The sequence below is a fragment of the Recurvomyces mirabilis genome (genome assembly GCF_035927965.1).
Source record: "Recurvomyces mirabilis strain CCFEE 5264 chromosome Unknown scaffold_7, whole genome shotgun sequence".
In the NCBI taxonomy this organism is placed as follows: Eukaryota; Fungi; Ascomycota; class Dothideomycetes; order Mycosphaerellales; family Teratosphaeriaceae; genus Recurvomyces; species Recurvomyces mirabilis.
This window is the reverse complement of record NW_027041941.1, coordinates 497,439-516,261: the sequence shown is the minus strand read 5'-3', so window position 1 is coordinate 516,261 and position 18,823 is coordinate 497,439. Positions and strand designations below refer to the sequence as shown.

Below are 18,823 nucleotides of genomic sequence, written 5' to 3'. Positions count from 1 at the left end.
TTAGGGCAAGAGATAGGACAGTCGATACAAGGGTAATGTGACCGCCCAGCAATGCAACCATCCCTCGTCTGATCATGTCACCTTGGACATGGCGTGGGGTGTTTATACAGTAGTCCGTCGACAAGGCATTGTTTCGTGGGATGGCTCGAAAAGGACAGCCAGGATGGAGGCCCCGGAAGTCAAACAGCCGGCCGGACTCTGCGCGACTTCTTGCCGAGCGTGCATGTGCATGGCACTAGAACCAAGACGAGACGAGCTGGTAGAACTCGAAATGGTGGCCGTATCGATAGTGGGAACAGCTGGATCTCGCATTGGCTTTTACTATCTACCGTCTTGCTAGCATTGATCTTCGTTTTCCCTCGTTCTATTGCGAGTAGCTATTGCCGTGGCGATCTTTGCTCGTGCGAGAGAAAGCGTGCGCCGTGATTTGCCGGTTCCTGCAGCTGCGCCGGGTTGATAGATTTACTGGCCAAGGCTGCTGATCAAATCCTGCTTGGTCTTGGTCGTAGCTTGCTGGTTGTGGTGGGAGCCAAGTGAACTGCGAAGTGAAAAGGGAAGTCATTGACCGAGGAGGGTTTGAGTGATACTGGATATGGCGCAGAGCAGGCCGATGGTGCTAGTGGCAGGGGAACCACAAGGACAACGTTACACGACATCCTAGGACGCAAGAACAGCTATAAGTAAACACTACAAGGAGACCGGGTTGCTGGGTGACTCTGCCGAACACAAATTCTGCAGTCAGCCAGCAAGGTACAACAATCACACCGCAGCTGCAATGCCTTCATCGAGCTCAGGCGGAGGAGGAGGACGGGATTCCCGCCGCAGCTCGAAGTCTGGTGCTTCGGGCAACGATGCGTACCGTACTTCCGAGCGCAAGGAGAAGGCGAAGAGTAGTGCGAGTTATACGGCAGCTGCATATGGTGCGTCGAGGAGGGGCAGCGTGCAGCCCACCATGGGTACTGTGCCTGAGCGGCCGAGGATGAAGTCGAGGAACAATTCGGCGCCTTTGATTGCTACGCGGGAGCAGCAGCAAGGGAGCGGGCAAGGTCAGCAGCGAGGGCAGGAGGCTGACGGTGAGGAGGACGAGGAGGATGCTGCTCAAATGCGGGCGGGAGCGATGGTGGATGGACAGGACGAGGACGAAGTTGCTGGTGTTGTTGGTGCTGCGAGACAGTACCAGCCCTTTCAAAGTCCTGAGGTATGACACCCCACCCCTTTGTCTCTTTGCTGAATTTGTTGAGAAGTCTTAAACTAAGTATGTGTTATTTCCTCCTAGGTCTCGGAACCTCTCCCAGAAATCAACATCGCTGTCATCGGAGCCGAGGAAGTGGGCAAATCGACTTTCATCCAGAGAGCATTAGGTTTACCGCATCTTCCTCCTTCGCAGGCGGCTGTGAAGAAGTTTCCTGTGGACGGCAGTGTCTACCTGGTGCGGTTACTCGAATTACCTATCAACGACGTGGATGTTGACGATGAGACGGTGACTTGGCCGGACGCGATTGAGGATTTGCCGATGCCGAAAGTTGATGGTGCGATTACGCTTTACGATATCTCAGATAAGGAGACTCTCAAGGACGTACCTGGTGTACTGAGTGAGTCCTGACCACGTATTTGCCCGATTCTGCATTCGCTTGCGGCGCGACTTCGAGTCAGAACAGGAGATGGACTGACCACTAATTTCGCGTAGATGCCATAAGGCGAGCTTCACTACCATCCGTACTGATATCAGCAAAGTGCGATACTCCGCCAAGTGAGCGAGAAGTGGATCCCATGTCGATCGAACGCAATGCACTGCGCTCGTTCGGTGGGATCAGTGTTCTGCAGACATCTGAGAACAGTCTCGAGAGTCACAAGAGTGCCATGGCTACGATCCTCAAATCGATCATTCTTGGCATGCCAGGTAAGCACGCTCGCCTCAGATTCGGTGATAGCTGCTGATCCCTTGGACCAGGCGACACAAACCGAACGAGCCTCGCAACGAGGCGACGAGCACAATCCAACGCCAGTAGACCAGTATCACCTAGGCCGCCGGCCGGCACGGGACATGCTCGGGCAAGCTCAGAATTCTCTCTATTAATGCAGAAAGATCCCAGTCATGCTCGACACGACTCTAGTCTGGCAGGCTATGGGTCCTCAACCCAACTCAAGGTGCCAAAGGAAGCCTCTCATGAAGACATGCATCGATCCTTCTACCACGAAGAGTCGGCCAGTGAGGACGGCTCGACGGAATCTGCGTACTCTCAAGAAGCGGCAGAGTCTGTGCAGAGAAGTCAGACATTCGCAGGAGCTGCAGCAACTACACCCACTACCGCCAGTCCTCCAGAAAGTGGCGCTGGTTTCGAGGAGCTGGTGGATAGGTTGCTTGCGCCGCCAATGCAGCCCATGACGTCGAAACAGGATACGAAGTTTGTAGCTGTCTTTCTGGCACTATACCGGAAGTTCGCAGCGCCTGGCCGGTTACTGGAGGCGATAGCAGAGCGCTTCGATGCTCTCGAGCAGAATGGAAGCGCTATGATGACCGTGACTCGCATGCAGCTCCAATACCTAGAAGTGATGGACAAATGGGTTGGCCAATACCCAGGCGACTTTGCACATCCTCGGACGAAGCGACGGATGCAGACATTCATCACCAAAATCTCTCAGACGCGGATTCATGGTGCTGCGGCAAAGGAGATGGTGAATCATCTTGAATCTGCCACAGAAGACGATGACACGAACTGGACTTTCCCGGATAAGGATCGCGAAGTTGGTGATAGGTCGTCGAAGGGTTCGAGGTCGAGTACCCTGATCGACGATCCTTCGGCGCTGTTTGATGAGCATTGGAGTGGGACTACACTTGGAGAGATTAGTATTACCTCTGCCAGCGACGGGACTGTACGTTCGAGCTCTGGGTCTTCGATCAGCTCGTCGCAGATCATGGCCAATGCTGAGGCGGCGCAGAAGGCTGCCGCCCTGTTACGACCTACTGGCAAGCGACCAATTACGAAAGATGAATGGAGGATGCTAATGAATGAGCCTGATGCCTTGATTGCGCGAGAGCTGACGCGAATGGACTGGATCATGTTTTCGTCCATCCGACCACGGGATCTGGTCCGCAACGTTGCCTCGACCAGCGAGAGAGCAAAGTACAAAAACCTTCTCAACGTCGCCCGTATGAGCGAACATTTCAATCGCGTCGCAGTCTGGGTCTCGAACTATGTGCTTTTTCGCGATAAGCCGAAGCATAGAGCCCTGATGCTGGAAAAATTCATGAGAATTGCACGGAAATTGAGAGAGCTGAACAATTACAATTCCCTCGGCGCCATCATCGCAGGGATGAAATCTTCCTCCGTTGGTCGTCTGGGGTTGACACGGGACCTCATACCCACGGACGCAGGAAAGGATTGGTTGAAATTGGAGATTTTGATGGGTTCGTCGCGGTCGTATGCGGCGTATCGGATGGCATGGGAGAATACTAACGGGGAGCGGATTCCATATCTGCCCCTCCATCTCCGAGATTTGGCGAGTGCCGAGATGGGCAATGCTACTTTAATTGGACCGGAGCGGGATGGCAGAGTGAATTGGAGGAAGTTCGAGGTTATGGGTGATGTGGTTGTTGGGATTCAGAGGGCGCAGGGGACGCCGTACAAAGGTCTGGGAGGCGGGAAGGGGGAGGTAGGGGTTAGGGAGTTGGTGCTTGATGTGAGGCTTGAGGAGGAGGATGTAAGTTCCCCTCAATGCTGGGCAAATAGCTCGTTTCTTGGCATTCGTGACATGCTGACACATTTGTTCTTTGCTAGGCTTTATACGAGCGTAGTCTGCGAGTCGAACCTGCGCAGGGCGCAGGTGGGGCTTCTGAGAAGCTGAGGCAGCTTTTCAAGCGATGAGCAGCCCTGCGCAATCGGCAGGGGCGGGTATGATGCGGCCTTGCATAGCTGGCTGGCGTATGTGTATGGTCATGAGACATGAAGCTCACGACGTTCCTGGCAAGCGTGGTGTTGGAGATCTGTTATGGAAATCCTGGTAAGCCCGATCTTGTGTATATGGTGATATGCTTAAAAGTGCGGCAGGATTATGCCTTGTATAGATTCATGATTTGGCCTCGCGGCGATCACTGGAAACCCAGATGAGATGCATGACTTACTATTCCTTCTCAGCTGAGCTTTCGTCTTGCGGTTCTTTGCTACCTTTCTTCTTCTTGCTCGTTGTCCTGACGATGGGTGCGAAGGGTAGACGAGATGTCGCCGGGCCTAGTGGTGAGTTTGTGGTGGACGCCACTGTGGGCTTCTCAAGGTCGATTGGCGTTCTCTCATTTCCATTTCCAGGAGTCCGGGCAGTGGCAGCAATCAGTGCCTGGCGTAACTGAGCACGCACGTCATTGCGCTCTTTTGACACTGGCGCGAGGATGCCTTCGGGCCTACACAGCACAGGTAATGTCAACCAAAGACTCTCCTGCCTCGAGATCACAGCTCTTACGCTACTGTATCAGGTACCAAGTGTTTGGCTGCCAATGGAAGAGGCTGGAGATCAGCGCCGGCGAACAAGGGGATACTCACAACTCATCTCTTGCTGGTCCCATCAACTCCACCTCCTTATCCGTCCCGTGCTGTCGATTGAGATGTACGCTGTGTACGTGCTCCCACAACGACCACCAGTTCGCCCACGGCACTCCGATCAATGCACCAGACGACGTCTTGCAGTATCCGCATATGTTTTCGCAGAAGTGGATGGCGAGAGGTCCGGAGGTAGGCCAGGTGTGGCTATGGTGAGGTTGTTCACACGGCATGGTCGTCAGCTTGTGGACTCGATGGTCGTGTAAGGAGACAAAACGCAGAGGAAACGAATTTCTATGTCCACCCGATTGGGCAGGCACGTGCTAAAATTGCGAACAGAAAAGCGGGTCTTCCAGGCTTACTGCCAATCAGAATCTCCCGCCAAATCGAATGCGAAAGATATATGAGCACGGGAGGATACACCAGCTTCTATCTGCCGATCGAAATCGAGGAACCACTGGGGCGCATAAGCTGTACTATCCTGCTGGATTTGCTACAGAGCTGTATATGCGCCATCCACAGGCAAAGCAACGCCAGAGATCCAACCCACATCATCGCTTGCAAGAAAGACTGCAGCTTTAGCTACGTCCTCAACATCACCCATACCGCCAAACGGATGCGCCTTGTTGATCTCTGCAAGCTGTTCCGGATCGTTCTGGATGTTCTGTGTCATCGTGGTGCGCAGAAACCCTGGGCATAAAGCGTTACAATGGATCCGATGTGGTCCATAGTCCACCGCAATCTGCTTGGTGAGCTGTACCACTGCCCCTTTACTGGCGCAGTATGCTGGTGTGTTGGTATAAGCTACCAGGCCTTGTACGGAGGCTGTGTTGATGATCCAGCCTCTATCTTTGACTCCTGGCAGCATGTCTTGCTTCAGCATTTGTGCGATAGCATATTTGCAACCCAGGAAGACACCTTTGGCATTGATAGCCATCGTCTTATCCCAGTCCTCTTCACTCGTCTCGTGTACGCCTAGAGGTCTGGCATGCGTGGACTCAACTGAGATGCCGGCATTGTTGGCCATGATATCTAGTCTGCCATACATCTGAGCGCACTTCGCAACGGCATCTTTGATCGATTGAGCTTGTGTCACGTCGGCTTTGACGAAGAATGTTGAGTCTTGACCGTAACGGCGCTTGATCTCTTCAGTAGTCGGCTCGCCACCGATACGGTTGTTGAAGTCGTCGGCTTTCCCTGTCTGCTCGTTGACTCTGTTTCGTGGCGATTCGTACAAGTCTAGACAGCAGACAGTGGCTCCTTCAGCGGCGAAAGCTAGACATATAGCTCGTCCGAGGCCCGACGAGGCCCCTGTGACTAGTGCAATCCGGTCTCGTAGTCTTCCTGACATTACGAGGAAACCCGGCTATGAAGTGTTGTTCACGCCACTATAGTCAGGTTTCGGTAGGTGTAGTTGCTGTCGGTCCGACACAATGACGATCCCGTGAAGCATGATTTCGGCGCCGATCGAGGATGTGTCTTAAACATTCAAGACGAGTACGATGACAAGGAGTCCAATGTGGATAAGTCTTAACACCGTCAGCAATTAGACTTACAAGTACTGTGGTAAAGCATCACGGAGTGTGAAGCCAGCAGGCTCAATGACTCTAAGGCCAACAACACTATCTACCTGTGTATGTTGAACAAGTACCATCGATATGGACCGACCACCGCCATTCACAAAGATCAACCACATCAAACTTGCGGCGAAAGATATAAGAATGACCCAGATGTTCTACAATGAGATCATGGGCTGCGCATATATCCCGGAATACGATCACAAAACAGCCCAAGGAGAACTCTTTACCTCAATGGTTAAGCTGCAGCACGAAGGCAAAGACTTCATCGTTGAAATTCGCCACAACGAAGCTCAGGCCAAGGCGCAAGAAGGCTGGGATCCAATTACATGGGGCGTGCCTGCACGTAAGGACCTCGATATCTGAAAGGTATGGTTCGAGCAGAACGAAGTAGATTGTAGTAAGGTGTTCACGGCGATCAAGGGATGGGTGTTGTGCGCGCTGGACCCGGATGGAAAGATTATTCGCATTTACTGTGATGAGGAGCATGGATGGACGACCAAATTTGATCACGATGATTTCTGGTTGGCGTAGATATGGAGTGCATGCTAGAAGCTTTTGTTAGCAAACATCGTGGATTCGAGCCCACCATCGCTTACCAGTTTGAGTGACGACATGTCACTCATCGCCACTGAGATCCTCCACTCGCACTCTGCAGCTCAGGAGCATTCTCCGCAAGCCTAAGAGTCTCTTCTAGCACCAAGAAGTCTGTCTCCAGCATTTCAGTCCAGTTCTGCAAGTCACCGACCTCATTGAGGCTTTTCGTGGCCTTCTCGGCTTCTTTTCGCCACCTAGCAGAGTCTTTGGCCAGCGCAGCAGCGTTCTTCTTGAGTTCTGCCTCCTGCTTGGCAATGGCTTCTGCGTTCGAGTGAAGATCTGCTGCTCGTTGCTGGTATTGTGCGCCGTAGTGTGAGCCCGCGGATTCCAGGGACGCTAACACGGCAGCTCTCGCCTCCGCTTGCGCTCGGGAATTATCGCTGTCTGCTGCTGTTGAGGATGTTGCTGTGGATGCCATGCTCGATGCACTTGAGTCGTGATCAAATACTGGTTGTCCGGCGGTCGAGAACGCAAAAGATTGCTATCTTACATCCGCCGGACGAAGAATGAAGGGGCGAGGAAGCTCGGTACTGCATTAGTCCAACCAAGTGGATCCGAAGCTCCCATGTGACCTCGACGGCTGCAGTAGCTGAGCTCAAGGTAGCCAGGCTAGAGCGACGGTCCGTTGCCGAAGGTGATCCTACATCTCCTAGCTCTGGATGGGCCGTTCAAGGATATCATACAATCTACAAAGGTGATGACTCTCCCAGCTGTGGGTCATCGTGTTGTGTATGGCACCAGTGACGTGGCGTTCCGGTACCTGCAGCAGTCGTCCATTTCGGGGAGATATCGTTTTAAGTAGCGAGCATTCAGCTCTACCTGCTCAGTGTCGCTCTCGATGGTAGTATCCCACTCACGAGTAAATGCCTTATCTTCCTAGCGTTGTTTGCGACGACTGAGAAGTAGGAGGAGGCGCGCCGTGCTACGACATATCAGCAGTCCTTAGAGTGCCTGGTGGCCCATAGTTCCATCGATCCTGTAAGGAATAGCCACTGTATCTTAGCCTTGAATAGGTTTGTAGCAGTTCTTATTTACGTCCGTGGCAGAAGTATGCAGCAGCAGCAAGTCATGTCGTCGCTTATGCGGATGACGCTAGGACCACCACGGCTTAGCATTCACCGAAAACCCACCTTTCCTCGAAGATTTTCCGGCACCTCAAATTAACCACTATAGATAATGTTGAGAGTTCAGTTATCCATCACCAGGCGCCATGCATCTGTGAACATCCTCATTGGTCTAGTGGTCATGATTGTAGGTTCAGCCTGTTCCAACTCGACGGAGTTATCGCTAACGCACCTCAGTCCGCTTGTCATGTGATGAACTTCACTGAAAACCTCCCTCTAAGACACCTTAGAGCATTCGCGGGAGACCTGGGTTCGATTCCCAGATGGGGAGTACCTCTCAATTCTTTTGCTCCGCTCATGGGACGTCGACGACTCTGCTTTTGGTTCTGATTGTTTGTCTGCACGACAACCACCTTGGCCGACGATCCGGTTAGAATTTCGGGTCCAGGGCTTGCATACGCAGCAACAGGGCGATCCGGCAGCTAGAAGGTACCCCCCTTGTCGATTGGCTCGTCTGTTGAGGGTGTCGTTGACCATGCTTTTAATCCTGATCGTATGTCTGGACGACAGCCACTTGTTCCGACGATCGTTCGGACTTTTGGGTCCAATATCCGCATACACGGCAGCAAAGCGATCCATGATGGAGCTATGGCGGTTTGTTGCTTCCGAGCGGATAGAAAGAACTTATCGACGACGAGACGGTGACTTGTCATCTTGTGGAACATCATGAGAGGCGAGACTAAAGTAGGGTATGATTGTGCCAGCGTTAACACGGCAAGGTATATCTGATATTGTATATTCGGAACCTCCCAATCCCAATGATGTATACACTCCACCAACGCCACGCTAAGCCAAACCGTGGTATATTGCATCAAGACATAAAGCAGCATTTGCATCTACAAGGTCGAACCATCATTCATCCAGGACACATCGCATTAGATACCGTTCCCACCAACCTCGCAACCCCAGTACGGTCTCCCTTCCATCGTCACGCTTATCCATCCCGGCAGGATCACCGACGACAGCAGACGACACCCAGTATACGGCCAGTACCCACGCCATAAACATCGTGCCTAGGCTGAGGAAGGGCGAAGTCATGTGGACCATTAGCAGTGTCCAGGGATGATATGATCGGTCGTCGTTTGCATGTGGCGGCAGTGGAGTGTAGATACACTTCAGTTGTAAACTCAGTGCCGGTCCGAGCAGACCAGACAGTTGTTGGCCGAACGTCGGTCGTTTGGCGCATAATCGGACGGGTTGCGTGAGTGAGGTGATGACGACTGATATTAAAGTCCAGATAGCATTCAAAGCAGATAAAACAACACACGGTCCAGACAGGAACAGCAAGACTTTCACCGCCTTCTGCTCCTGCACTCGCCGCGCAGCATCATGCTCATCCTCCTCTGGTTCCGAATACGTGATGCTTCCATTGTGTCCTCTCAGCTCGATCGATCTCTGCGAGTGGTGTTGTGGTTGCTGTGGTGAATCCCTCCGCACCTTGTACATGACCTTCTCTGGGTCTCGGGGATATGAATGCCGTGAGGACTCCTTCTTCTCAAGATCGATCGAGGACATAGGACTCATCAAGGAGCTGCTCCCACCACTGGAGACCGAGCTCGATTTGTGAGGCCCAGACTGATGCTGATGTTGTGATGGTATGTCATAACCCGAGTCGTGGGGGTTGGTGCATGTCATGAAGTGCGGCGATTGCTGCTGCTGTTGTTCGTATGCAGAATGGTGAGTCTGAGCACATGGCGGACGCGGTCGTAGTATTATCGCGGATGGTTGCCTCGCTGGGAAGGGATCAGATTGAGATTGCTGGAGGTGCCCAGTTGTAGTATTGCTTGGTGCCAAGGCCGTCTGAGCCATGATGACAGCAGCAGTTCCCTTTGACTGGAGCTCTCGCGTAGCGTCGCGTCAGGTGGGTAGAGACATGGGGCGGATGCGAGAGTGAGCAGCTACTAGATGGCATATCTGAGCGAGCAGCAGGCGGCGGTGGGAGGGGAGGCCAGCAATCATTTGTACCACCGACATGCCATTACCACCATCCTCGCCGCGCACTTGGCGCCGATGCACTTGGTGGAGGCCTTTGTCTTTCTCCTTCATCGCTCACCACCTTTGCCAAGCAGCTTACGACTTGGCATGAGTTGCCAAGGGCGCTCGTCATTGGTTATGGGCTGCATCTGTTTGCCTGCCGCCGCGAGGAGTCGAGCATGCCGTGCGACGAGGGCTGCCGCGCCGAGACATCTGTGACACTCAAGATGCTCGGGAGCCTCTGGTGCAAATAGCGTTCCGTTTGGCGTTTCTCGGCCACGACACATATACACTTTTCCGTCCATGACAGCCAACGCCGCGAAGTCGGAACCATCGGCACTCGCTACGGCTTCTTCCGCCAGAATCGTATTTGGATGACCACTCCTTGACTCTTCCTCGGCCTCGAACTTGGCGAATGGTAATACACGTCGACAACCTCGTCACCGCAAGCTGTGCATCGAGGTACGACCGACTTGGCGAGAATGTTTCATGATTCTCATCTGTATCGCCAATATTTATCCCTCCAGATGCCCAGCCTCTGTTGGTACCTCGACTCCCCATATGGTGTACGGTGCCAAAACCATATCATCGTGCTGCTTGCAAAACTCGTAACTCAATACTCCATTACTTCTCCGCTAGGATGGATTGGTCGGTCTAACTTCAGTATACCTGGTTTGATCCATAATGATAGAGCCACCACAACGACCACAACAATGGTTAGGAAGACGAAGGCCAAGACCCCGCACCGACAATGCCTTTGAACGTCTCCAACCTCTGCTGGCCCTTCGATGCCGTCGACTGGCTGCATTGTGCGGTCTAGATCGACTCTGAAGCTGACACATAGGCCGCTCGCAACACCCATCGAGGCACGATCTGTGAGACCAAATCCCGGATTACGGCTTTCCCAGCGATTAGAAGATAGATCTAGCTATCAGAGCTGTGAGTACCTCTTCCGAGGCCGTCAGTTCCTGAGATGCGGCCATGTGCAAAAGGCTTAGTGTAATCACAATACAGAAGTGATCCGCTTGAGATGCGACCTGAACAAAGGACAGAGCTCACAGCCGACATGTCATACAGTTGGTCTGCCATGGTGTTATATTGTGAGGATGATGCTTTTGACCTACCAACCCCTTTGTGGGCCAGAGTATGATTTGGAGCTGCTAAAGTGACCGTCAGTATACTGCATCACCACCATGATTGCGGAACAGCAGTGTACACCTACCGTTGCTTGTTTTTGACTCGAGGACGACTTTGAACTGCTATACACTCACGTCAGTACAATATCGCGCAAGCCAGTCATACACAGGGATAGCTGGCATGGACTTGCCGTCCTCTAAGATGCATCATACGTGGGCATCAGGGTACGTAGCCAAGGCATCCGCGCATACATACGACTGTCATGTGAAGTGAACATCCACCCGCACAGCAGGCACACCCGTTCGAATTCCAGCATAAAGTGAGCTTGAGCCCAAGTAGCCCACAAGCAGCACCACCACCAATGAACAAGAACAGCACCACCACCAGGATAGATAGATCCAAAGCTTCAGATACTATAGATAAACATATATTTCTAACCCACGCTATGCCTATCAGAAAACAACCCACTACGAGAGAACGATTGTGTGCATGCTACGCTCAAGTAGAAAAAATCCAATCTCCCCAATCATTCAAAGCACCAAGAAACGCCCAAAATCAAAAGACCGCCCAGCAGCTCTACTCCCCCATCCCCGCCTGCCCATCTCGCCCTCCGCTTGGACGAAGAAGGTAGCAGAATATGGGGTTATAAGTATGATATACAATAAAACAAGCGCAAAGCCATGCGCTCTTGGAAATCTATGCACAATGTAATGCCACCGTCCGTGCCCTCGATCGCTACTCGTGATGCCTCCGGTATTTCAGATTATCCAATGGCCCGGTTGGCTTGCCGCCGTGCGTGCTTCAGAATTGCGCCAGTCAGAAAACACCAGATCGCCATAGCATGCGCGCCGCCGAGAAGCAGAAATATACTCCCGACCTCGCCCGCGGAACGCAGTATGTCGGACGGAATTTTGGGTGTACATTTTTAACGATTCAGCCTTTTTCAATGCCGCTGGCTTCTTTGTCATCTCCTGCCGTATTTCGTTGGACCGTGTCATGCGTAGTGGTTTCATGCGTAGCGTCTGACGATCAGCTCCACGGCATCCAAGACCTCTTCATCTTCTTCTTCGCCGCCGCCGCCTCGTCTTCCTTGCGCTTCTTAATCCGTTCTTTGCGAGCTTTCGAGGACGAAGAGCCGGTGGCTGCCGTGCAGCCGTCGACGAGAGAGTTCTTCGGGAACGAATTACCGAGGGCAGACCTAATTGTTCTCGTCAGCACAGCGCTTGTCCACATCTCATTCTCATGCTTCAGCTTACCATTGCGTCAAATTGGCATTATCATACGCCTCTCGGTGGTTGGCAATATAACCCGTAGTCTCGTAACCCTTCGGATCACAAGTCAACTCCCCGTCTCCATCCTGATAGATTCGAACATAGTCGAAACGCATAGTAGCCGGCATCAGGGCACCCAATCCCGTCAAATTCAACTGCGCGAAGCCGGAACTCATGCCGAAATTCATAACCATCGCCAAGGGCTCCTCGGGGATAACACGCTGCCCGACATTGCCGTTGGGTCCTACAGCGTTGGCGTCGACCTTCCAGGTCCTGACGTCGCCCACGTTCCAGAGGATGTAACCCTGATCACCGGGTTCGTACTCGAAGCCGTAGGTTTGGTAGGCCTTGCCGTCGTACCAGTCGTTATTCAGGTTCGTGACGGTGGAGAGGGCTTGTTGGTAGACGCCACCTTGGTAGGCGTTCATAGAACTGGTTTGGTGGTTGTAGACCTCGATCCAGTCGGTGTTGGGTCGCCACAGAAGGTCGAAGGGTGCAACTTGGTAGGACTGCGAGGCTGTGCCCACAGCGGCGCCAATGGGCGGGTCGAGGTATGTGACCGACGCTTCGAGGGCATCGATTTCAGGGGAGCTGCGAGATGTGCCTGGTGTGGGGTGGTCTTCGCCCGTGCATGTGCAAGCAGGGAGACGCATGCCAGGCAGTGAGTTGAGGCCATCCGGATCGGACTGGTTCTTCGTGATACCGGCATCACACTGATCGTGATACGAGTATGGCCACATGCCATCTGTAGTGGCGGCATACCCAGGCCTGCCGAGATTACCCATAGCCCAGAAACCAGGCCAGAAACCGATAGTGTTGCCAGCACCGGGTAGGGAAAGACTCGCCTCCATGTACCCACCTTTGAAGCACAGCTGATTCCAACTCTGGAGCATGCCAGAGCGGTAGTTCAGATTATGACTTTGGAAAGCATCAAAGCGCAGATTCAAGGTTCCATCTTGAGTCGTGGCTGCATCCGGGTCATACCACTCTAAATCCATGGTGACACCGTACCAGAGATCCACCGCCGTCCAGTAGGAGTCGTCGCCTGGGTAGAATGTTCGGCCGTCCTCGTTGAACTCGTCGCTGAACACGAGAGTCTGCGTGTTACCATTCACGTCTTTTCGTGACATGGCGCTCTTTGGTGTATCCGGGTCTATCAGTCCCGTTCGGAGATTCTTGAGTAGTGGTACATCGTTTCTCAGACAGTTTGGATCTAACGAGCAAGCATTCGATCCTGCCGGCTCGATCGCTTTTTGCACGAATGTTCTGTGGTTGTCAGTCTTGCATCCATCTCTATGCGAGGTTGTTGCACTCACAATATAGGATAGCCAATAAACAGAATCAGTACGCCAAGTGTTATCAGCGCCAGACCGCCTACGTTGACTATGCCTCTTTTGCTGAACAAATCTGCACAGTTCATCTTGTCCCGCTCATTCGGGTCAGGATTGTGTAGGTAGTCGTCCTTTTCCACATCTTCAGGAAACAGTAGTAGTCCCGCGGATGGCAGGATATTGTACTTCTCGCTCACAGTCTGGGTGTTCACGCCGTCCTCATCACTACCCGCTCTTGATGGCGCTCTTGAGTCGTCAAATGGCGAAACGAAAGGCCCACCATATCTGCTATCACGGCTGCCTGCACTCTCACTCGACCACGATGTTCTCCGCGAATTGAAGCCGCTGGCTGATGGCGACCGCGCATCACCAGGCGATTCGGGATCGTCTCGGAACCTCCTCGTCTTACTCCTTCGTGGTGGCAATAATAGCTCTGCGCTTTCGGCGGGTGTGTTATTCTGATATAGCGATTGTGCACTGTGAGCATTTCGGAGATTTGGCGCGGTGCCGGGCCGGGAGGTGGCGGTCAATGATCGTGATGAAGGCTGCCGTGCCGTCTGTGGTCGTGATTGTGCCGACTGTTGTGTCTGGTCAATGTTGAGGAGGTCGCCGCTGTCGGAGTTTAGTCGTATGTGCGGCGGGTTGTGTCGAGGGGGTGAATTGTCGTCCATTGTGGACGGAAAAGGTAAGATGCCGGTGGCAAGGGGCGGCGAGAGGAGAGAGAGAGGGTTTATGGGCGGCGGTGAGGCCGGTCAGTCGTCAATGCAGGCAGTGGCAAAGCGAATGTTGGTGTTGTTGATGGAAAGTGGTGTTCCCGTCAGCGCGCGGCGAAGCCACGCTCTTCCACGTAACGTTGACTGCAGTAGTCGTGTCGGGCGGTGCCAAGATGGAATCCAGAAGCCAGTCTGATCAAGCGACCGTGTGCCTGCTGCCGGGTAGTCGTATGTGTGGGTGTATCTGAAGGAGCGACACAGAGAGGTGCGCAGCGGCAATAATAGCAAAGTCGTCACAACAGCAAAGGCCGTCTCTAAGGAAGCAAGACACACAGCAGCAGCAGCAAGCCTTCTCCTAACCCAAAGACTCACTCAGTCGGGTTTAGCGCGAGGCGGCGTTTCTGAAGGTGAGATCCACCAAAAGTCGATGTCAATCTCATCTGCTTGCGTGGCCCGGCAAATGCACGTGCTTGCCTGGGATGATGTTTCGACCTGCTGAGTATATGATATTGAGAAGACAACAGTGGTCAACTTCAATTCTTCCACCATGAAGATACACAGCCTGCTATCGTCATACAAACAACATGACCTTTGCCCACAAGCTTGCGTACCACAACGCCACCACTACTAATACTGGGCCAGGGACCGACCGATCAGCCTCAACTCAATGATACCGTCCAAGCGCCTTCAATATCAAGCCCGGCCCAACGAACGCAATACCGACGCTGAGTCCTGCTTTCGAAGCAGTCACGGGACTGCAGTGAGCCGGACCACTCTATTCTACATAACAATAACCTGTTCGCACCATCTTCGTCCCCACAAACCTGTTCCATCTGCACAACTTGCTTGTTCAAAATAGACGTTGTCCCGTGTGTTGTTTGTATGTGGGCTCTTCACGCTCATAACTGGCTGAACCCTCCCCACTTCTGTCAGGTACCGTCTCTGCCGCGTGCAGGTCTGCTCGTAGCAACCGGCTGCTTGCTGCATGCTTGGTAGGACAAGATCAAGGTAGGGATACAATATCTGGCTGTCACGTGCGAACATACTCCATAGCGTCGTGCTTGCTTCGACAAGCGGTACAGCCGGCAAAGGCGTCGCCACCGGCAGAACGGCGAAGACGGTTCGGCTACGATGTGTAAGGAAAGTTTCTAAAACAAAGGCCATTCAAGCACTTCTCGTATCGACGTCAGACAGTATGGAGGAAATCCGTGCGATTGCAGATCTTGGCCCGACAGTAGCAGCAGAATTGGATGGAGACGCTGAGGTGGCAGAGAAGAAGCCAAAGAGAAGATTTATTGGTAGGAAGGCGGCAGAAGCGAAAGCGGCAGCAAGAGCAGAACAAAATGGTGATGCGGGCATCGAAGACAGTGGAGCGATACAAGGTGCAGTGCAGCATGAGGTTCAGAATATGTAAAGTGAGGTTAGCTAACACAACGCAGCCGCACCTCGAAGACGTCCACCACGTGCCCTGAACAATGTCCCGGATGAGATCTTGAACGATGTAGCCATAAATGAAGCCATCGCGCTTCTACCGAAGAACTACAACTTCGAGATCCACAAGACAATCCACCGCATACGAACAGCAGGCGCGACCAAGATAGCACTCCAAATGCCCGAAGGCCTCCTCCTGTTCGCCACAACCATCTCCGACATCCTCACTCAATTCTGCCCCGGCGCCAGCACCCTGATCATGGGCGACGTGACATACGGCGCCTGCTGTATAGACGACTACACAGCCCGAGCACTCGGCTGCGATCTGCTAGTCCACTACGCCCACAGCTGCCTCATCCCCGTCAACGTGACCTCCATCAAAACCCTCTACGTCTTCGTCGACATCCAAATCGACGTCGAACACCTCCTCGCCACGATCTCGCGGAATTTCAAACCTGGCAGCACAATAGCAATGGTCGGGACCATCCAATTCAACGCCACGCTCCACGGCACCGCGCCCCAACTCCGTGAAGCAGGCTACAACGTCATAATCCCACAAATCACCCCCCTATCCAAAGGCGAGATCCTGGGTTGCACATCCCCTCACTTGACTAAAGAGCAGGAGATAGATTGTATCCTCTATCTTGGCGATGGCCGCTTCCATCTCGAAAGCGCGATGATTCATAATCCCTCCTTGCCGGCTTATAGATATGATCCGTATTCCCGCCGCTTGACGAGAGAGACATACGACCACGACACCCTACTTTCAGACCGCAGTAAAGCGCTCTCCCAGGCCAAGACGGCGAAGAAATGGGGTCTCATTCTCGGCTCGCTAGGTCGGCAAGGAAACCCGCATACCATGACCCTGATCGAAAACCACCTGAAAGATCTCGGTATCCCCTGGATCAACCTCCTACTTTCCGAGATCTTCCCAGGCAAGTTGGCGATGATGAGTGATGTGGAATGCTGGGTGCAAGTCGCTTGTCCGAGATTGAGTATTGATTGGGGGTATGCTTTTCCCAGGCCGTTGTTGACGCCGTATGAGGCGCTGGTGGCGTTGGGTGGGAGGCAAGGGTGGGAGAAGGGGGGTGGGGGGGATGGCAAGTATCCTATGGATTATTATGGGAAGGAGGGCCTTGGGAGGGTCAAGGTTGAGGAGACGGAGGTTACGAGGGTGAAGGTTGAAGGAGCGACGGTTATGAGGGCTGTTGCTGGTGTGGCGTAGTGGTATGTTCACGCAGTGTCTTTGTGCCAATGGTGCAGGTGTATTTGCCCAGACACCGCTTGCACTGTGAGCTGTCTCGGAGCGCTCATTTTTGGTGCGTCCTTCATGCGCAGAGGTACTACTATAAATTTCGGATCATCGTGTCGAAGCTCAGCCACGGCTGAGGCTGTACATGCTACACGCCCTGATTCCCATTTGCCAGCTGATTGTGCAAGGCCGCCTGCCAGTTGGACCATTAATATTGGAATGGCTGTCACTGTGCCAATGTGTTCAACACATACGATGGTCGTTTTCTATCAGAGAGCTTCGTAACAGCCATGGCGTATGAAGACAAATCGGGAGCTCAGCCTGTCTTCAATGCCTCAAAGGAAATCAGGCTACTCACCATTTCGGCGGTCACCAATGAAGACAGCCTTGCAACACTGAGATGTACCCTGCACTATGTCGACCGTGAGACGCGGCCAACATATACCGCTATCTCGTACACATGGGGTGAAGGGCCAGCCAACACAAATGAAGTCATCTGTAATGGCTGCCCATTACTCGTCGGGAACAACTGCTATACGCTACTATGTGAACTGCGTCGGCTGAAGCTGACGGGGCACGAGAACTTGATCTGGATGGATGCCCTCTGTATCAACCAGGCGGATGTGGGAGAGCGGAATGCACAAGTGGCACGAATGGGTGATACTTTCCGGTCGGCTGCAAAGACAATCGTGTTCCTTCGTCAGGATATCATCGAGGATTCGAGTCCGTTTCCAACAGACTATGTCAACATGAGCTACCGTCCTCTAAGCCCTGACCCTGACCTCAAGAAGTCTGACATGCACAATCCATGGTACCGCCCCACAGGCGGTCACTCAACGAGCACAGACATCTACCAACGTGTATGGTTTGGGCGTGGCGACAGAAGCAAGGACGTGCAACTTCGCATGTCGACTCTGACCACGAACCCATGGTTTACGCGGACTTGGATCGTACAGGAGCTTATGTTGTCGAGAGAGCCTTCGCTCTTGATGGAAGGCGATGCGTGCTTGGTTCCGTGGAAAATCCTAGATCAGATGTATGCGATATGGTCTCCGGTGTCCTGCGAGACGCCACAAGTCGTTACGATGCATGCGGGCTGGACAGCTACTGGCATAGACGCCTTCGTTGATGGCGTGCGAGTAGCCAATTCGGAGGATCCTGGGCAGGAGAAGGCGACCTATCTGCGACGACTATTTGCGACGTTAGTCAGGACTCGCAAGTTCCGTTGCACCGATCCTCGGGACAAGCTATATGGCATCTTGGCCCTCTTCAGCATGACCCACTTGGAGACATTACAGCCAGACTACAACAAATCTGCTCTGACAGTCTACTCAGACCTGATTTGGTCGATGCTTGAGTCCGGGATCACGGATATTCTGGCCCTGGCTGGGCTTCATGCGAACGAAGTATGGCCTTCGTGGGTCGTGGACTGGTCGATCGATCCCAGATTTTGCCGTGATAAGCTTATCGAGCGCCCATCACAGTACAAAGCCGGCTTCGTGGGCGGTCGGGGCCGACTACACGTCAGCAGGTCAGATGATGGTCGGACACTGGTCGTCAGAGGACTCATGGTTGGGCACGTCCAGAGTGACTATCTGGCTGTGCTGGCTTCTGATCAGATCAGTAGCCTTGGGACACGACAGTACCCTGCTTGTGTAGAAGATTTGGTGCGCATATTGCTGGGATGCAGCATGCCATTCGTACTTCGTAAAGACGGAGACCGGTTACGTCTAGTAGATGAATGCAGGATTTCGGGGTATATGAAAGGCGAAGCTTTGGCCCATCTGGACGCATCTTCCTGCTATGGAGTAACGCCGCCACCAGGTCTGCAAGACTTCGAGATCCATTGAACGCTTGATTCTCTACGCTATAATGTCTCTGCCG

General features: G+C 53.1%; 9 protein-coding genes across 9 annotated transcripts; 4 read left to right on the top strand and 5 right to left on the bottom strand.

The window, feature by feature from the left end:
• Window positions 1-775: 775 nt before the first annotated feature.
• Window positions 776-3,866, top strand: LTS14_003405 (uncharacterized protein; the record flags this gene model as incomplete). Its single annotated transcript, XM_064836110.1, has 5 exons — window positions 776-1,198; window positions 1,277-1,592; window positions 1,688-1,900; window positions 1,952-3,702; window positions 3,780-3,866. 5 exons carry the CDS (start codon window positions 776-778, stop codon window positions 3,864-3,866), a joined length of 2,790 nt encoding a protein of 929 aa, XP_064696319.1.
• Window positions 3,867-4,122: 256 nt separating this feature from the next.
• Window positions 4,123-4,765, bottom strand: LTS14_003404 (uncharacterized protein; the record flags this gene model as incomplete). The annotated part of the gene is made up of 2 exons (XM_064836109.1): window positions 4,123-4,396; window positions 4,536-4,765. 2 exons carry the CDS (start codon window positions 4,763-4,765, stop codon window positions 4,123-4,125), a joined length of 504 nt encoding a protein of 167 aa, XP_064696318.1.
• A 260-nt stretch (window positions 4,766-5,025) lies between these two features.
• Window positions 5,026-5,883, bottom strand: LTS14_003403 (uncharacterized protein; the record flags this gene model as incomplete). The annotated part of the gene is made up of 1 exon (XM_064836108.1): window positions 5,026-5,883. The coding sequence occupies one exon, from the start codon at window positions 5,881-5,883 to the stop codon at window positions 5,026-5,028; it is 858 nt and encodes a 285-aa protein (XP_064696317.1).
• Window positions 5,884-6,190: 307 nt separating this feature from the next.
• LTS14_003402 (uncharacterized protein) lies at window positions 6,191-6,475 on the top strand (the record flags this gene model as incomplete). The annotated part of the gene is made up of 1 exon (XM_064836107.1): window positions 6,191-6,475. One exon carries the CDS (start codon window positions 6,191-6,193, stop codon window positions 6,473-6,475), a length of 285 nt encoding a protein of 94 aa, XP_064696316.1.
• Window positions 6,476-6,731: 256 nt separating this feature from the next.
• Window positions 6,732-7,124, bottom strand: LTS14_003401 (uncharacterized protein; the record flags this gene model as incomplete). Its single annotated transcript, XM_064836106.1, has 1 exon — window positions 6,732-7,124. The coding sequence occupies one exon, from the start codon at window positions 7,122-7,124 to the stop codon at window positions 6,732-6,734; it is 393 nt and encodes a 130-aa protein (XP_064696315.1).
• Window positions 7,125-8,682: 1,558 nt separating this feature from the next.
• On the bottom strand, window positions 8,683-9,639 carry LTS14_003400 (uncharacterized protein; the record flags this gene model as incomplete). Its single annotated transcript, XM_064836105.1, has 1 exon — window positions 8,683-9,639. One exon carries the CDS (start codon window positions 9,637-9,639, stop codon window positions 8,683-8,685), a length of 957 nt encoding a protein of 318 aa, XP_064696314.1.
• Window positions 9,640-11,970: 2,331 nt separating this feature from the next.
• Window positions 11,971-14,214, bottom strand: KRE6_1 (beta-glucan synthesis-associated protein; the record flags this gene model as incomplete). The annotated part of the gene is made up of 3 exons (XM_064836104.1): window positions 11,971-12,139; window positions 12,198-13,478; window positions 13,529-14,214. 3 exons carry the CDS (start codon window positions 14,212-14,214, stop codon window positions 11,971-11,973), a joined length of 2,136 nt encoding a protein of 711 aa, XP_064696313.1.
• Window positions 14,215-15,451: 1,237 nt separating this feature from the next.
• On the top strand, window positions 15,452-16,912 carry DPH1 (Diphthamide biosynthesis protein 1; the record flags this gene model as incomplete). The annotated part of the gene is made up of 2 exons (XM_064836103.1): window positions 15,452-15,638; window positions 15,696-16,912. The coding sequence occupies 2 exons, from the start codon at window positions 15,452-15,454 to the stop codon at window positions 16,910-16,912; spliced, it is 1,404 nt and encodes a 467-aa protein (XP_064696312.1).
• A 317-nt stretch (window positions 16,913-17,229) lies between these two features.
• On the top strand, window positions 17,230-18,789 carry LTS14_003397 (uncharacterized protein; the record flags this gene model as incomplete). The annotated part of the gene is made up of 1 exon (XM_064836102.1): window positions 17,230-18,789. The coding sequence occupies one exon, from the start codon at window positions 17,230-17,232 to the stop codon at window positions 18,787-18,789; it is 1,560 nt and encodes a 519-aa protein (XP_064696311.1).
• Between the last annotated feature and the right edge of the window lie 34 nt (window positions 18,790-18,823).